This window comes from Balaenoptera acutorostrata, chromosome 3 (assembly GCF_949987535.1).
Source record: "Balaenoptera acutorostrata chromosome 3, mBalAcu1.1, whole genome shotgun sequence".
Taxonomy (NCBI): Eukaryota; Metazoa; Chordata; class Mammalia; order Artiodactyla; family Balaenopteridae; genus Balaenoptera; species Balaenoptera acutorostrata.
Genome location: NC_080066.1, coordinates 170,324,969 through 170,343,488, shown reverse-complemented (window position 1 = coordinate 170,343,488; position 18,520 = coordinate 170,324,969). Strand labels below are relative to the sequence as shown.

Sequence of the window (18,520 nt, the reverse complement as noted above, 5' to 3'; positions counted from 1 at the left end):
TCCAGATATAGGTAATTTGTGGGGTTTTTTCCCTTTCATCAGTCTAGCTAGAGGTTTATTAATTTTACTGATCTTTTTAAAGAACCATCTTTGGTGTCATTTATTTTCTGTATTATTCTTCCATTTTCTAGTTCATTGATTTTTGCTGCTGTTATATTATTATTTCCTTCTACTTATTTTGGTTTACTTGATCTTTTTATGGCTTCTTCAAGTAGATGTTTCCATCGTTGATTTTAGTCTTTTTTTCTTTTCCAACGTAAACATTTAAAACTTGATATTTCCATCTAAGCAGTGCTTTAACTGCATTCCACAAATTTTGTGTTTTCATTATCATCCAGTTCAAAATAGTTTCTAATTCTCTTTGTGTTTTCTTCTGTGAACCATGGGTTGTTAAGAAATATGTTGCTTAATTTCCAAATATTTAGATATTTTCCAGATTTTTTGGTTACTGATTTTTTATTTAATTCTGTTCCCTTCAGCTCCTTAAATTTATTGTAACTTTTTTTATGTCTCAGCATCTGTCTTGGTGAATGTTCCATTAGAAATGGAGTGGAATGAATATCTTTTAGATGTCAATATTTACTACCAGAGGAGTATTAAAATAATCAGCTATAATAGATTTGTCTGGTTCTTCTTTGAGTTCTCTCAGTTTTTTGCTTCATGTGTTTTTAAGCTCTTTTATTAGGTATATATACATTTAGGATTATGTCTTCTTGATTAATTGATTGACTTATTATTATGAAATATCTCTTTTTCTCTGATAGTATTCTTTGTTCTGAAGTGATATTGATAAAGCCATTCCTCTTTTGTTATCTTTTTTTATTCTTTTACTATTAATTTATCTATGTCTTTATGATTAAAGTGGATTTCCTAAGGATGGCATACAGTTGAGTTGCTTTTTTATTCATTCTGACAATCTCTTCTTTTTAATTAGAGTGTTTATCCTATTTACAGTTAATGTAATTATCAATATGGTGGGGTTTAAGCCTGCCATCTTCATATTTATTTTCTGTTTCTTCTATTTGTCCTTCTTTTTCCCTTCCTTTCTTACCTTTATTTCCAGGACTCTTCTTTCCTTTGTGTAGATCCAATTTTCCATTCTTTATAATTTTTTTATAAGCCTAAAGAACTTCCTTAAAATTTCTAGTCTACTGGTGACAAATTTTCTCAGTTTCTGTTTGTCTGAAAACGTTTTATTTTACTTTCATTTTTGAAGGATATTTTCTTTCAGCACTTTAAAGTTGTCATTCTAACTGGTTTCCATTATTTCTGATGACAAGTCAGTGGTAATTTTTATACATTTTTTTTCTCTGAACATATGTGTCGTTTTCTCTGGCTGCCTTTAAGATTTTGTTTTGTTTGTTTTCAGCAATTTGCTTATGATGTTCCTTTTTATAGTGTTTTTTATTTATCCTGCTTAGAGTTTGTTGAGTTTGGATCAGGGGTATTCTAGTGTTCACCAAATTTGGACAATGTTTGGCCATCATTCCTTCAAATGTTTTTTCTTCTTCCCTGATATTCTGGTACTCCAATTACATGTAAATTAGACCACTTTGTATTACCGCACAAGTCACTGATGTTCTTTCCATTTCACTCTCAGCCTTTTTTTTCTCAGATTCGATTTGGAAAGTTTCTATTTCCATTTCGTTAACTTCACAAACAATTTTTTTCTGTAATGTCTAATATGATGTTGATCTCATCCCATGAATTATTTGCTTCAGATATTATACTTTTAGTCTCTAGAAGTTCCACTTGGTTCTCTTTTATGTTTTTCATTTCTCTCTTCATTATGTTTATCTTTTCTTTGATCCTGGAGCATACTTATAATTAGAAGTCCTTGTCTACCAATTCTGTCATCTTTGTTGTTTTTGGTTCTGTTTCTTTTGACTGATTTTTCTCCTGTTTATGGGTCCCATTTTCTTACTTCTTAGCATGTATAACAATGTTTTTATTGGATTCTAGACTTTATTTTATTAATCTTCTATTGCTCTGTGACAGATTATCAGAAATTTAACAGCTTACAGCAGCCTCTGGTTTCATCTCACAGTTCTGCAGGTTATAAGTCAGATGTGCTCACTTGAGTTCTCTGCCTAGGGTCAAGGTATTGGCTGGGCTGAGATTTTTTTGTTTTTTGTTTTTTTTAGTTTGTTTGGTTGCACCAGGTCTTAGTCGTGGCTGGTGGGCTCCTTAGTTGTGGCAGGCGAGCTCCTTAGTTGTGGCTCACTGGCTCCTTAGTTGTGGCTCACCAGCTCCTTGGTTGTGGCATGCAAACTCTGGGCTGAGCTCTTATGTGGAAGTTCATAGGAAGAATCTGCTTTCAAGCCTATCCGGGTTGTTGGAAGCTTCCTTGTGGCTGTGGGTCAGAGGCCCTCGTTTTCTTGCTTGCTGTCAGCCAGTCTACTCTGCGCTCTTAGCAGATGCCTGCATTCCTTCTCATGTGGTCCTCTCCATCTTCAAAGCAGCAGTGGTGTGTCACATCCTTCTTAACTCTTTGAGTCTCTCTGATCTCTTTTGCTTCCAACTGGAGAAAGGTTTCTGCTTTTAAGGGCTCATGTGATTAGATTACACCCACCTGGATTATTTTACCTGGATTATTTAACAATCGTGGAAATGATCTCTCATAACATTCACAGGTTCTGAGGACTCGGGGGTATGGAATCTTGGGGGCCATTCCTAGAACTTCTGCCTACCACAATTATGAATGTTATGATGTTGAGAGTTGAGATTTTGATGTCTTCTTTTGAGTATTGAGATTAGTTCTGACAGGTTTTTTTTAAAAAATATTACTTATGTAATTACTTTTTTTAAAAAAATTTATTATGTATTTTTGGCTGTGTTGGGTCTTCGTTTCTGTGCGAGGGCTTCCTCTAGTTGCGGCGAGCAGTGGCCACTCTTCATCGCGGTGCGCGGGCCTCTCACTGTCACGGCGCAGCCTCTCCTGTTGCGGAGCACAGGCTCCAGATGCGCAGGCTCAGTAGTTGTGGCTCACGGGCCCAGTTGCTCCGCGGCATGTGGGATCCTCCCAGACCAGGGCTCGAACCCGTGTCCCCTGCATTGGCAGGCAGATTCTCAACCACTGCGCCACCAGGGAAGCCCTGACAGGTTTTAAATTTACTTGCTAATGGGCTTGATTTTCAAGGCTTGTTTATAAGCTTTGTACAGTTGACTCTTGAACAATGCAGAGGTTAAGGGCACCGATCCCCTTGTAGTCAAAAATCCATGTACTGCTATCTCTGCCTCAAAAGACAAAGGAATTGAAAGATGACTCACCCAAGGTCAGGAAGCTAAAACTGTTTGGACGGAATCAGGTCTCAAACCCTAGTTCTTTTGATTCCACATATTGTGATCTCTAATCAAACACAAACTTTTCCCCACACTTGATTAAAGATCTGTGAAATGAAAATACAGGTATTATGTTTATTGAAAAAAATCCATGTATAAGCGGACCCACGCAGTTCAAACCCGTGTTGTTCAAGGGTGAACTGTATAGTTTTAGAGTACCCTTTACAGCTAATTTAGCCCCACTCCGGAGGTGTGGCCTTTCCGGTGTCTACTCAATAGCCAAGGTGTACAATGCTGTCTCTCCAGTCTCACTAGGGGGAACCTCAACAGGTACAAGCCCTGCGTGAGATCAGTGGTTGTTCAGCTGGCTCATCCCTGGCAATTCCTTCCCCAGGTTTTCTGCATTCTCACCCCTGCGTGTCCTCAGGGAATCCCATGCAGCTTTCTGGAGCTCTTTCTCTGCATGGCTCCTTCCCCATGGCACTCCACACCACAAATTCCAGACCCTCAGCCACTCCCAACCCAGGTACACCAAAGGTTAGGGGGAGGGAGCAGTCCAACCCAGGTGCTGGGAATTTGGAGGTATGTAGTTGGAAGAGAATTTTAAAATAATTATAAATATGACTAAAAGTCTATCTTGTATTTATCATCATGTCTCTACAACTCTGACTAATCAGGTGATAAAATACTTGGGATGGGGTGGGAAACGGGACTTTTGTTGGCCTACATTCTAAACAATTGCTGTGGTTACTTCTGAGTTTTAATAATACACGTGTAAACTTTAAATTGCACATTATTATATATTTCTTTTATTAAACAGCTAAATGTGCTTATTTTGAGAGTACATTTCTAGCAGTAGCAGTTCAGAATCATTTGGACTGGCTTCAAATATAGTTTGTGTTTCCATCTCCTGTAGTATAAGAAACTCCCATGTTTAGAGAATAGATTTGGTATAAACAACGATAACGTAGTTGTTATGAAGATAAAGAAATAACGTGAGTTATTTAAAGTCTCATTGTATGTGACCACTTAAGAGTTTTACTTTGTGTTTACAATGTAAAATAGTGAAACCAAGTGGGAAATGTGAGGCTTCATATTTATGTTTGTTAAGTGTAAGGTTTAGTTTACACCTGAACTATTTTACAGATTTCAATAAAATTTTGTAAAATGATGTTTATTCCCTTTTTGCATCATTAATGGTTTGTTTTAAAACCAGAGAATAAATCAAGAACATAGTGATTATTGCTGATTATTACATGATTATTGCTGAAAATAATTTTGTCATACAGAGAAGAGAGGTGTTTAAGAAATGATAGGCTCCTGGTGTCAAATATGTTAGGTGCTCTGTGCCCCAGACTCTGAGCTCTGTCTCCTCAGCTCCGTAAGACCGCCATCCCCTGCTTGAGTTTCCCTTCCCTTTACCTCAGTTCGGATGGTACCTCTAGGCAGAAAGCCAGGATAAAAATGCTGTGTGCCCAGAACGAAAGCGTCCATCTGAAAGTGGGCCTCCGAGCAAGTCTCCCTCTTTCCATGGAACCAGTTTGATAAAATTTGTATTTTAAAGTTTCTGACTTCTGAAGATTCAGGTCTGGAGCAAAATCCAGAATGGAGGATATCAAAAAATAAGTACTGGATTCTGGCTAAGGTTTACCACTGCTGCCTGAGTTCTTTTGTTTCTTGGGGAAGGTCATTACAGAATTCCATTTGAAGCTTACATGTCATTCTTTTGTTAAGCAGGAAAAAACAAGTGGATTACTTTTCTGTTTTTGTAAAGTGGCACCGATGTAATATGGTTTGAAAACATAACCCTCGAATTTTTAAAGCAGAGACAGAGTTTTGAGGGTGTCTCTGCCCTCTTTTTCTCTCAACCCTTGATACCTGACAAATTTAAAACTCACTTTTTAAAGGGAATACCTATGTTTTTCAAAGTTGACACTGAAAAATAATAAGGGAACTGAGGGTTTTGGTCAGTAGGGTATGAAAATTACAATATTATTGTAGCAGCATCACCTGGAAATAACATATTCATTTTGTTAAACTTAATGTGAATACACAGAAGTGCATTGCCTGGTGTCCTGTTGTCAGAGGACAATAGTACAGTAGTTAAGGCTGGCAGACAGTTAACAAAGAAGTGAGAGGCTTTTCAGAATAAGTAACTATGATGAGAGTTATGCATCTACTTACTGCACAGTAGGTACTGTCTCTATATTAATCACTTTTGTATTTTATTGTTCTTTGCAGAGTATCCGGAAAGGGTCATTGTGGTGCATAGACCCAGAGTATAGACAAAATCTAATTCAGGCTTTGTAAAAGACACCTTATCACCCACACTCGAATGTGTTCAATACACTTCCCACCTCTCCTCAGGCATATCAAAGGTAAGCCATTCAGACTTTTTTTGTTTTGGGGTTTGTTTGTTTGTTGTCTACTGAAGTTGCATTATGTTGGCAGAGACAGGCACTGAAACTAATTTAATAGGCTGTGTGATTATAAAAATAACTGTAGATAAATGAGAAAGAAGTTAAGTATTCTTGGAGGCATATCCAATTGTTTTTTTTGCAGACCTTACCGCTTCTGCTGCTTGGGACGAATGTGTCTCCTTTCAGAAGGCTTCGTGGTGGGTGAAAGAATGTCTTCCTGGGTAGAAACATTTACAAAGGAAAGTTGACAGCTTTAACATCTCAGAGTGTGGCCGTTTGCAGGGATGAGAGTCCAGGAATGAGTCGGGTAAGCGATTCCAACTTCCCATCCTTCAAGCCAGAGTGTCTCCAGGTGTTTCACTGAAGGATGCACAGAGTTGTTGCCATTCCCCGTCTCCATGTAGACAGTGCTCCAGAGTGATCGTTTTGTTGTGGTTACTTGGTGTTTGCCTCTTCAAGGAAAACAACAAAGAACGGTAGAGACTAGGATTGCCCCTCACATGCCCGTTTGTTTTGAGACAGTGAGGTCACGGGTGCCATTTTTACAGAGATAGAATTGGAGGGGAGGATATGCAACCTGTCACTTTAAAAAAAATAGGTTACTGTTAGAATCTAAAAAAATAGCCATATAAAACAGAACCAATTTTTAAAATTGATTTTCTCTTGCATAGTGTTTTGGTTTGAAATCTATCCCTCAACTCTACAAAAAAAAATTTTTTTTCTTTAATGCACAGAAATGTTTCTATTGTCACCACTCAGTTAAGAGAATGATCCTTGGACTACAAGTTTATGTCAATGAGGAAAGGCGTGAATTCATAGATGTCGGTAGTTTCACAGTCTGTGTCGTTGCAGATTCTTTCCCTAGTCTGGTGTTTGTTCTGCAGAAGGGAGCACAAAGTGAGCCTCTGAAACAGCATTAATGAAGTTCTTGTGCATCTCAGTTGAGAAGCATTCCATCACAGGCCTTAGACAATCAGTCTTCAGCAAGAGACGGGGAGGAACAGCTGGGCTCTCTGAGAAGACTGCTGTATGTCTGCCTTCGCTAGGCGATTAGCGTGATGGTAGCCATAGCAACTGCAGCATCTCCATAGTAACACGTAGCCGAGAAAGGTGCAGTTGCATCACAAGGCTGTTTGTTGCCTGGCAAAAGGACAGGCCATTAGTACTTAGATATGGGCTGTTGCCTTAGAAACAAATAACCCTACATAGCAACTACAGTTGGTTTGAAAGATTTGGGGGCAAAAAAGGTTGTAGCAGCTTTTGTCTATGTTCATAAAAATCAGTGGAAGCATACTTTATTGGAAATGACAACTTGAGGTCATATAGCTGTAGGAGATAAAATGGGATTTTCCAAAGCAGCCCAGCCAGCACTGTAGAAATGTCCAGAAGGGCAGAGCCATATGCTTGGTTTTCTCCTTGTGGCCGTAACCACTCCTGAAATGGGAGAAAACTGGGTTTGGAGTGGAGACTTACTGATATACAGGGTTGATGGGGGAGGGGATGACCCTCATTATTGGAATAATTCCCAGATTCTCATGTTCCTTTGTCATTCTGCTCCCCTCACCCTCCACACCCCACAGAAAACCCTTCACTCTCCTCCCAGTTTGTACCTCGGAAGTATTTCGTATCCATTTGCTTCTAAGAAGTTAAGAACATAAGTGTTATTCACTGGGTCGTATCACTGGTTCATTTAGACCAGTATTTTGTTGCCAAACGCGACCCCAAGGGAAACACAGTAATTATTTAATAATTTGAAGGATTATAGTAGAGCTCTAGAGGTTGCAAGAGGAATGCATACTCCGGCGAGAGGCTTTCTGAGCTGGCCTAAGCCTAATGACTTCATTTGATTTGTTAATATCGGAATAAAAATGCAGATGAACTGGAACTTTTGTAATGAAAATAATTTCCAGACGAAAACTTCAGATCTCAGTCTGTCACATCCAGTTCCTCTTCTCCCAGGTGACTGAGGGGAAAAAAAAAGTTTCTGCCTCTACCCATGCGGGAGCTCAGATTTCACCTCGGTAAAGGTTACTGGATGTGGAGTGAGAAGACAGACCAGATTTTAGCCTGCCTCTTCCATGTCTTAACTCTAAGAACAAGTCACTTTCTCTTTCCCGGGGACTATAGTTCCTTCATCTGAAAGCTTAGAGTTTGCTTCAGTATCCTCTAGTGTGTAAAATTGTACTAAGGGTCCTAAATGCTGGATGATTGTATAATATTTGTGTAGCTGATAGTGATGTAGTCAGTTCCGTTCTAAGCCATCGGGCCACTTGTGGACGTGACTTAGGGAAGGTGGAAGTGGGACAAGGCGAGTCATTAAACAGGGACCACAAATGATGACCTGACACGATCTGGCTGGGTCCTCTGTGATGCAGGGTATCACCTGTCTGCCCCACCTGTCTGCCCCGCAGGATTGCTGTGAGGGGCACCTGGGAAGCGCGTGGATTTCACAGAGCTGGTACTTAGCATGCTGAAGATGGTGATTATACTAGATGGTGGTTATTGCTAGTACTTGCAGGTGTGCTTGGCAAGTAGTGCTCTGAGCCAAGCTGCAGGTGGCTGGAAACTCTGCAGGGAAAATGAAGCATCTGAAAACACTGACCCCCAAACCTTGTTCACGTCCAAATATGATGCTCAGTACTGCCACACGGAGACTTGTGCCTCTGTTTCCAGTATACCCTTTTGAATATTTGTTACACGCATCACTGTGATCTCTGCCATCATCTTCACTGTGTGCTGCACTTTGTTCTTCCTGTGTGCCGTGTCCAAATTTCCCTTTTTTATAAGGACATCGGTTATACTGGATTAGGGGACTACCCTATTCAGTATGATCTAATCTTAACTAATTACATCTCCAATGACTCTATTCCCAAATAGCATCACATTCTGAGGTACTGGTAACCAGGACTTTAATGTGAATTTTTTTTTTGTATGTTGGAGGGGGAACACAAAATTCATCCCATCACAACCCTTTTCTTCAGTAAGGCATTTCACTAATAAAAATACGGAGAAGCAGAAAGTAAGGCAGTGTTCAGAAAACAAGGATGTAAAAAGCATACCAGAGCCAACCTGAATTTGCTCCCAGTGGCCAAAGCTGGGACAATATGAACAACAAATAAATAACATAGCATTGGGATATAACCCCAAATATAAAATACATGTCTGTGAATCCATACTGATATAAGTAAATGCTCAAATAAATAAATGAAAGTAGAGACAAATTTCCCATACGGAAGAATTCTAAATAATTTATGTAGGTATTCATCCATTCAAGGAATGGGAGTTTAACTCCCCACCCCTTGAGTGGCTGCACTTAATGACTTACTTCCAAAGAGCAGAGTGTGGAAAGGGGGTGGAAAAGAAAGTTTACGGTGGAAAACCTGGCAAACACTACCTTGGCCAGGTGATCAAAGCTAACAGCATCTGTGATGTGAAGTTGACAAGATGTACCTGTGATAACGATGTCAAGAAATTATCACTTCACCTTTGCTGTCCTCCTCCCCCAAATCCCTAACTTCTCTGTAATCAGAGAAAAACATTAGGCAAGGTTTTGTCCCCAAGGTTGGGGGGGACATTCTTCAAAATACCTGACTAATTGTCTTCAAAGCTGTCAGGTCATCAAAAACAAGGAAAGTCTGATAAACTGTTACAGACCAGAGGAGGCTACGAAGACATGGTGAGACATGGTGACTAAATGGGTAATGGGATCTCTTGGATAGGTTCCTGGAACAGAAAAAGGACACGAGGGAAAAACTAGTGAAATAGGAATAAAGTGTGCCGTTCAGTTAATAGCAACGTATCAGTGTTGGTTCCTTAGTTGTGACAAATGTACCATAGTAACCTAAGATGTTAACTGTGGGCAAACTGAGTGTAGGGTCTGTGAGAACTCTCTGCACTGTCTCTGTAACTTTTCTGTTAAAGAAAAAGCAGTCCCCGATGCACAGACTAGTTGAGTTTATCAGTTTAAAATAACCACGTCCCTTTTGTTGTAATGGAAAGTAAAAATCACTGCGTCGCTGAGCAGTTTGCCCGACCCATTTGGAGTCTGTCTCTATCATGTTACAAGACAACTGGAGAGCTGATGGTGATCAGGAGCTCTTGCTTTTACCTCATTCCCTCTAGGATCTGCTGAGCCGTACAAGGGGCTTGGCTGTAAGTTGGCTCTTACAGTTCTTGGAACTCTATTTCTGTGAAATGGCTCTCAACTGTGCTTGGTAGAGTCCCCGAGGCCAAGCTGCCCATGCCAAAACAACTTCTTTTTGTTCCCAGCTTTTGCCAGTGTGACCTTCAGGCTCTAGGTCTGGAAAGAGGAGGGAGGATGGTGTAGTTGGGTTTCTTGCCCATACGTCTTCAGAAAAGTCCTATTATCTGGTTTAATGGTTTTGTTGCCTATGCCCCTCTTTCGTGGATGTGGGATTTCTCATGAATGGATATGCATATTTTAATGCTTTTGATATAGATATTGCCAATTTGCCTTCCAATTTTAGACTCTGTTCCAATCTACACTCCCACCAACTTTTTAGGAATTTTCCCTTTTCTAATCTCTCTCCATGTCTGATGGTTAAATAAACAGCTCTCCAGTGGGTGACCTTGGCTTTTGTGATTTTGATACTTTATAGTGGGGGCCCTTCAACTTGACAATACTCAGTTCATACCCCTTAAATAGTGGGCACCCCAAAACAATGTTTATGACAACAGATTGTTTTCAAAAGTTATGTCTAGGGTCTTAATGTAGCACCCTCTCTGGGATAGGTACCAATCCAAAATCAGTTTACAGAAAAAAAGTTTCAATCATCTCTCACCATAGGCGGGAACAGGTTTTACGATGAATCAAACAGGATGGTTTATAGAGAGTTTCCTGGATGATCATTTTTTCAGAGAAGGGAAATTTAGTAAAATATACCTAATTTGGGAGCCAGAGCCACTATAGTTTTATGCTTCCTTGGTACCTCCAAAGAAATCTCCGCATCTTATATGCCTCTGGTCTATGTGATGGGGCAGCCATAGCTGGGCTTTAGAGGAACATAAACCCTGATTGAGGGGACTTCTGTTCCCCAATGCACCTTTCACTTTTTGCTTAAATATCTTTAAAAATAATGACAACGTATTTTATATTTTATATAAAGTATTGTAGCCTCACATGTACACAGTTAGAAAAATCCATAAGACTTTTATTTGCTGATCTAGGTCTGAAGATTTATTTTTTGGATGACGTTAAAGTTTACAGAGTCAAAACATTTCAAAAAAGTTTCTGTCGCTCTCACCTATTTTTTTTTTTTTAAAGAAAATTCCGAACATTTAAGCTTATCATTTAGCTCCTTATGTTTCTTTTTGCTTCTTCAGAGCAGTTTAATGAGCCGCAAAAGATACGTTAATGACCTCTCCAAAGGTTTTGGCCTTTCAGATATTGAGGGTCTTAATGAAAATGGCTGATTTTAGTGCTGACTCACCAAAAGGTTTTATTTTTATCCTGCCTGCTGCCCTATTCATGTGCTTTGAGCTTATTCTTTATAATTTTTAAAAATGCCTACATAGCAGAACAATACTGCTAAGGATATAGAAATTGTACAGAGTGGTCAGTATGTATTTGAATTAAGGAAATCATCAGGGATTCCTCACCAGGTAAGTAAGCATTGGCCGAAGGAGAGACCTGATGATGGCAGATGGGGGATTGCGTTGGGAGGAGGTAGGGAAGGTGGGGTGTTTAGGGAACTCATCCTTTTAGACAATTAAAAGATTAGAAAATCCTTACAATGTTAAGCTTGTTAACATAACCATGTTAATTCCCCCACTAAAATGCTGAATTTGTACACAGCAAGGAATAGCTTATTCATTGCTTGGATAGCATCCAATCATTTTTTAACTTATAAGATATCTTTCATTCCAGTTATTCAAAGTGGTATGCATTTAATTGTTGGCAGAAGAACTGCAAAGCCACAATAAAATCAGTTTTAACTTGTATTAAAGGAGTTTGTTAGATTGTTGTGTCATTGCAACTTTTAATTCAGTCAAGCATAAAGAATGAATGTGAGGATTTAAATTAGTTACATCATTATTACACATTACACTCCTTATATTTACTTGTAAGCAACATATTTGATGGAAACCATGAATAGTTTTTTAAAAGCTCCTCATATTCAATACACTTACTTGTGTAAGTGTAATTAAAAAGGGTGAGGTATTAGGTATTTTGAAAGCATATGCGTTAAACTGCAACATTATGCTTAATTTTTTAAAGGACAATATTCTTTTAAATTTTAAAAATCTTTTAAAATCAGTGTGAAGCTTCACTGTGCTAAATATATTGAAGGATGTGCTAAATTAATGTGGTAAAATGAATATGGGATTGAATGACAAGATTTTCTAATAATAGTACTTTGAAGTACAAACTTTGTTTTGTTAAAAAATTGGAGGAGACATCATAGAAAAGGCTTACAATTGTAGGGGTTCACTCTTACATATAATAAACAATGCTCATTTACAGTGTGAGCTTTAAAAATCCATTAGTTAGCTATGATTTTCTTTGCATATCAAATCATATTGTCTATTGACTTCCATTCTATTTTCTGAGTTGGTCTCGGAATATTTTTAATCTCAGCGTTTTGCCTGCAATATGCTGTCCATTGTACATTTCATCCTCATTTCATCCTCCGTTATTTTATTTAAATGGAAAATAGTCTCTGTTATCTTTGAGCTCTTATGTACTAGGTGTATCGTATGAATATAGTGCCCAGTCATCCAATTTCATCCTGTTTTCACACTCACTTTGAAAGTTGAATGTTTAAGCAGCCGGGCTGATTATATCTATTTTACTCAGGTGCGGAGTGAAACTCATGGCCAAGGGAGAGCCAAGCTGAGTTCTTTTTCATCCTCTGAACTCTTGGGGTGCCCTCAGTCCCTGGTTGGTATTCTGTCAGCAGAAGTGTTAGGATCTCTTTAAATCTGCTACTGATAAATTTCTGTTGATCTAACTACTGAGATAATGGATAACAAAGGGGTTCTGTGTCCTTGATTCCTGGTTAGAAAGTTGAAGTGTTGATGGACTCAGCAGGAGTCCGGGGTCTTTACCGGTTTGCTTCCTGTTTATTTGCATCTCCAAATAGCCATCAGAGGACCTGGCAGATTCCTGGTCAGAGCATCTTAGGGGCCGACCTGCATTCTGCCTGTTTGTCAACCCCCTCACCTTCTCAGAGGGGGAGAAATTGATCTACATGTTAGAAATATGAAAGAGCTGTCAAAAACGCATGCAATCAGTGATGTACAACATGAGACAACAGACTGCACACTCTGTTTTGCAGCAGGGTAAAATCGGCAAATTAAAAAAAAATTTTTTATTGGAGTATAGTTGCTTTACGATGTTGTGTTAGTTTCTACTGTACAGCAAAGTGAATCAGCCACATATATATCTCCCCTCTTTTTTGGATTTCCTTCACATTTAGGGCACCACAGAACATTGAGTACAGTTCCCTATATAGTAGGTTCTCACTAGTTATCTAAAAATCGGCAAATTTTTCATCACGATAGAAAATTAAAACCAACCACTGCCATTTCTAAGACTCCTCTTTCTCCAACTTCTGGTTACACTAAACACTCCTGGATTCTATAGACTAAAAAGGAGGGAGATTAAGAAGTAGAGGCCTAATATAATTAGATTAGACAGTAGAACCCATCATTCATAAAAGATTTGAGGAAGGTAGAATGGAGGTGGGGAGAATTCATGTACTATAAGTGCATCAGCTGTGAATTAATGTTGGTCAAAAGTGTACTGTAAGTAGTTTCAGGTTATATTAATAAAAGGTGAGTATTTGAACAAGTGATATGATGACCAGTAATTCCCACTTTCAGTGTAGACCAGACCTCACTGCGATGTTTCTGACCAGGTGGGAGGGAGACTTTAAGATAATGAGAAAAGCGGTGAGGCTGGTGGAAGAGCTGGAAATGTGTGGAAGAAGGTGAGGCTGGTGGAAGAGCTGTTTGGGTGGATGGGTAACTGTTTGGGTGGGTAAGTGTTTGGGTGGATGGGTAAGTGTTTGGGTGGGTAAATGTTTGGGTGGATGGGTAAGTGGGTGGGTAACGTTTGGGTGGATGGGTAACTGTGTGGGTAAGTGTTTGGGTGGATGGGTAACTGTTTGGGTGGGTAAGTGTTTGGGTGGGTGGGTAAGTGTTTGGGTGGGTAAGTGTTTGGGTGGGTGGGTAAGTGGGTGGGTAAGTGTTTAGGTGGATGGGTAAGTGTTTGGGTGGGTAAGTGTTTGGGTGGGTGGGTAAGTGGGTGGGTAAGTGTTTAGGTGGATGGGTAAGTGTTTGGGTGGGTAAGTGTTTGGGTGGATGGGTAAGTGTTTGGGTGGGTAAGTGTTTGGGTGGATGGGTAACTGTGTGGGTAAGTGTTTGGGTGGATGGGTAACTGTGTGGGTAAGTGTTTGGGTGGATGGGTAACTGTTTGGGTGGGTAAGTGTTTGGGTGGGTGGGTAAGTGTTTGGGTGGGTAAGTGTTTGGGTGGATGGGTAAGTGTTTGGGTGGGTAAGTGTTTGGGTGGATGGGTAACTGTGTGGGTAAGTGTTTGGGTGGATGGGTAACTGTGTGGGTAAGTGTTTGGGTGGATGGGTAACTGTTTGGGTGGGTAACTGGGTGGGTAAGTGTTTGGGTGGGTGGGTAAGTGTTTGGGTGGGTAAGTGTTTGGGTGGATGGGTAAGTGTTTGGGTGGATGGGTAACTGTGTGGGTAAGTGTTTGGGTGGATGGGTAAGTGTTTGGGTGGGTAAGTGTTTGGGTGGATGGGTAACTGTTTGGGTGGGTAACTGTTTGGGTGGATGGGTAAGTGTTTGGGTGGGTAAGTGTTGGGTAGTGTGTGAACCAGCTACTCTTGGGATGCTAGTCAAGTTGAGATGACCAGCTGCCAGGGTCCCTTGAAGCTGGGAGAATTGCAAGGTCACCCCTTCCAGCTCTTGCAATGTTCTGTTTCTAAGTCTGCTGAGCTGCCAGCACAGGAGAGTAATGGAATATCACTTGGTAGCGCGGTGTTTGTAGTTCTCCAAGCCCACAGTGTAGGTTGGAAACAAAACACAGGGAAGATAGGCATGGCTTTGTTACTCAGCAATGAGAGGTCAGATTCTTCTCTTGAAATTGTTAAGTCCAGATTTCAAGGCCGTAATGGGACTAATTTAGTTACTCTTCATTCTGTGTCACCCAGTATTTTGATTCCTGCCCTGTAATTACCTCTCTTGTTTTAGTGACACTTCTTTGCATTTCCTTCCGTGTGAAGAAAATTATCACTGCGGTGTTTTGCCAAGCAGAAGATCATTTCCAAAAGCTGTCCATCAAATCATCCAGACCTTCCCCCTATTGTTTATCCACTGAATTAATGAGAGCAACACCCACCCTTTGTATAAATCTCTGTGGCAGAGCCAACCTGGTGTCCTTATTCTGTGGTATCACATGTTTGGGGCTGGTCTCTGGTCACATTCTTAACCTTCCAGTTTTTTCTTACGTAAGGGCCACATCGCGTTATTTGTCAAACCATCTTTGAGACTCTGCTGTGTATGTGAAAGGTGCAGGAAGAGTGTGAGAAGCGTCACACGTTAATCCCACATTAATTGCTAACTCTTGCTGATTTTTCATTCAACTGGAGACAGCATCCATAAACCCTTTAGACACATTTTTTAATCCTTATCTTCTTAGATTGAGTTGCTTAATCACAATAGTCCAAGTAGAGACATGTATATGGTGTGTTTATCTACTTTTAAATGGAAGGTTTTGGTCAAAGTCTGTTAACCACCCATATCTCTCTAACACACTTAGTACCCCGCCCCACAAACAGACACCACCCCCCACCCCCATCTAGCTTGACAAGAATAAAAGTGAGTGGAAAAAAAAAACATTCAGAGGAAACAAGTAGAAGAAGTTTAGTGGCTTTCTCTTCCTACTCCTCCTCTTCCTCCACCTTCCCCTCCCCCTCCCCTTTCCTCCTCTTCCTCCACCCCTCCCCCTCCCCTTTCCTCCTCTTCCTCCACCCTCCCCTCCCCCTCCCCTTTCCTCCTCTTCCTCCACCCTCCCCTCCCCCTCCCCTTTCCTCCTCTTCCTCCACCCTCCCCTCCCCTTTCCTCCTCATCCTCCACCCTCCCCTCCCCCTCCCCTTTCCTCCTCTTCTTCCACCCTCCCCTCCTCCTCCCCTTTCCTCCTCTTCCTCCACCCTCCCCTCCCCCTCCCCTTTCCTCCTCTTCCTCCACCCTCCCCTCCCTTACCCTTTCCTCCTCTTCCTCCACCCTCCCCTCCTCCTCCTCCCCTTTCCTCCTCTTCCTCCCCTCCCCTCCCGCTCCCCTTTCCTCCTCTTCCTCCACCCTCCCCTCCCCCTCCCCTTTCCTCCTCTTCCTCCACCCTCCCCTCCCCTACCCTTTCCTCCTCTTCCTCCACCCTCCTCTCCCCCTCCCCTTTCCTCCTCTTCCTCCACCCTCCCCTTTCCTCCTCTTCCTCCACCCTCCCCTCCTCCTCCCCTTTCCTCCTCTTCCTCCCCTCCCCTCCCCTTTCCTCCTCTTCCTCCACCCCTCCCCCTCCCCTTTCCTCCTCTTCTTCCACCCTCCCCTCCTCCTCCCCTTTCCTCCTCTTCCTCCACCCTCCCCTCCGCTCCCCTTTCCTCCTCTTGCTCCACCCTCCCCTCCTCCTCCCCTTTCCTCCTCTTCCTCTACCCTCCCCTCCTCCTCCCCTCCCCCTCTTCCTCTTCCTCTTCCTCTTTCTTCTCTTCTCCCTGTCCCTTTCCGTCTGCAATTGTGGGACTTTCAGTGAAAGGATTTTTTTTAATGATAAAGAGAGCAGAGTTTAGTATCTTAGGATTCCTTTGACCTAGAAATTGACTCCCTCCTCCCCCCACCATTTCCTTTTCTGCTTATAGAGAAATTGAGGAACATAGAGAGATTCCCCCCCTTTTAAACTTTTCAGCAGAAAACCACTGGAAGTGGGTGTTCTGATGGGCTTTGGTGAGTTCCTCAGGCCCACAGCCCCCTGCCTGGTCTCATGTCCGCCCACACTTGCTGGGGAGTGGACCCTAGCTGGTCCTGCAGGCGGATGGACGGGTGCAGCAGCTGTGACGTCCTCAGGAGGAAGAGGCAAGTCTGGAACAACAGTAAGAAAGCAGAAAAACGAAAAAGAGCTAAAGATCTTAAGGTCTCAGAGTTGGGTGCTGGCATCCCCGACCCTCCCCACCTGTCAGAATCCTGCCCTGTGGTAGACCAGAAGTCACACAAGGCGACTTGTCTCTGATGAGCTTTGGTGCCCTTGGGCAGGTCCTTCTGCTTCCCTGGGCCTCAGCTCCTCATGTGCAACAAGGCACATCAGGGAGCACAGCCTGAGAACCCCACTTGACCATCCCCAGGCTCCCTCCCAGCTCCTGCAAGCTGAGCACCATCAAACCAGGCCTAGAGCAAATCCCAGTACGTCTCAGAAAGATGCGGGTTAGAACCTTGCCTGGGCCACTCCCTATCTGTGTGATCTTGGCCAAGTTACATTTTGTCATTCCTGTTGTGGCATAAGAATACCTATCTTGGGACTTCCCTGGCGGTCCAGTGGATAAGACTCTGAGCTTCCACTGCAGGGGGCGTGGGTTCGATCCCTGGTTGGGGAACTAAGAAACTAAGGTCCCGAATTCTGAGAGATCATTAAGGTTTTGTTTTTTCCTCTAAGCTTGCTTAAATACTCTGTCATCTTTGGGAATAAATGGCCACACAGCCATCTTTCTAATCATTTTTTATGTGTAATTTAAAAAAATACGTTTGTGGGGAGAGCTGACAAGAGCTAACTACCTTTTGGGGTTAAGTTTTTTTGGTCATGGCTGTTAAAGCAATATATTGTGTAAACATTCTTTTAAAAAAACTAATTATTGGCGCGAACCTCCAATATGTATGAACCCAGTAAATATTTGTGAAATCAAATGAATAAATGTGATTAGCATCCTTTATTTGATATTGAAATCATAAAATGGATGAAAGACACAGAATTAACTTTATTTCGGTACAGAATAAGCAAGTGAAGGTTCTTCCGAAAATACCGGGCTAATTCTGGTTGACCCACAAATATACAAATTAAACTGTAAATAACTATCAAAATAGTGCCGTGAAAGTGTATAGTTGCTAAGGCAAGACTTAGATTGTTGAAAATGATAAAGCTCTCCTGGTCACTTTGGCTTATATGTGCCAAGTTGAGTGGACTACTTGGGTGGCAAAATGCAACAAGTAAGGACATTTTCAGTAATATAAAAAGGTGTAGGAATGATACTAAATTTGAGAGAATCAATTGATATTAATGTGCTAGACCATTGAGCTGTTTTGCAATTAGTCCTGGAAGATGTAGTTTTAACGAAGTCTCTAGATCAGCATTAAGGGAACAAGAGGTGGGGTGTCAGAATCACTAGAGGGAATTTAAAAAAATTATATAGGCTCTTGATGGTGAAGGGGGCTGTGTGTGTTGGGGGAACTTTTGCTGTGAACATAAAACTTCTCTAAAAAATAAAGTCTATTATTTTCTTTCAAACATTTATGTGAATAGATGAATGGCATGACTCTGGGGAGTCAGATATAGCATTGCTGTGAAGGGTGCTTGTCTCCCTCTATAGCGTGCACCAGGAAAATCATGCTGAGAATTACTGTCCCATGTCATAGAAAGTGGGGCAGAAAAGAACCTAAAACCACCCAGTTTAGTTTCCCCAAATGGGTACTACAGTGAACAGTTTCCAGAGATGTTAGGGCTTTCCTATTGAACATGGGTGGAGTTTTCCATGGCCAATAAATTTGGGAAATGCAGCTCATGATAACTTTGTAGTGAGCTAATTCAGATC

At 41.3% G+C, this 18,520-nt stretch overlaps 1 protein-coding gene across 12 annotated transcripts in view; it reads left to right on the top strand.

Moving 5' to 3' along the window:
* The window catches only part of LOC130707593 (EF-hand calcium-binding domain-containing protein 11-like), a 215,245-nt gene that overhangs the window by 114,573 nt on the left and 82,152 nt on the right, over window positions 1–18,520 (top strand). For all 12 annotated transcript variants that reach the window (XR_009007494.1, XR_009007492.1, XR_009007486.1 and 9 more), the window contains one exon: window positions 5,524–5,660. Coding sequence is in view for 2 of the 12 variants with exons in the window: in XM_057542842.1 (XP_057398825.1) it covers window positions 5,618–5,660 (43 nt within the window). In the remaining 10 variants the exon portion in view is untranslated. The remainder of the gene's footprint in view (window positions 1–5,523; window positions 5,661–18,520) is intronic.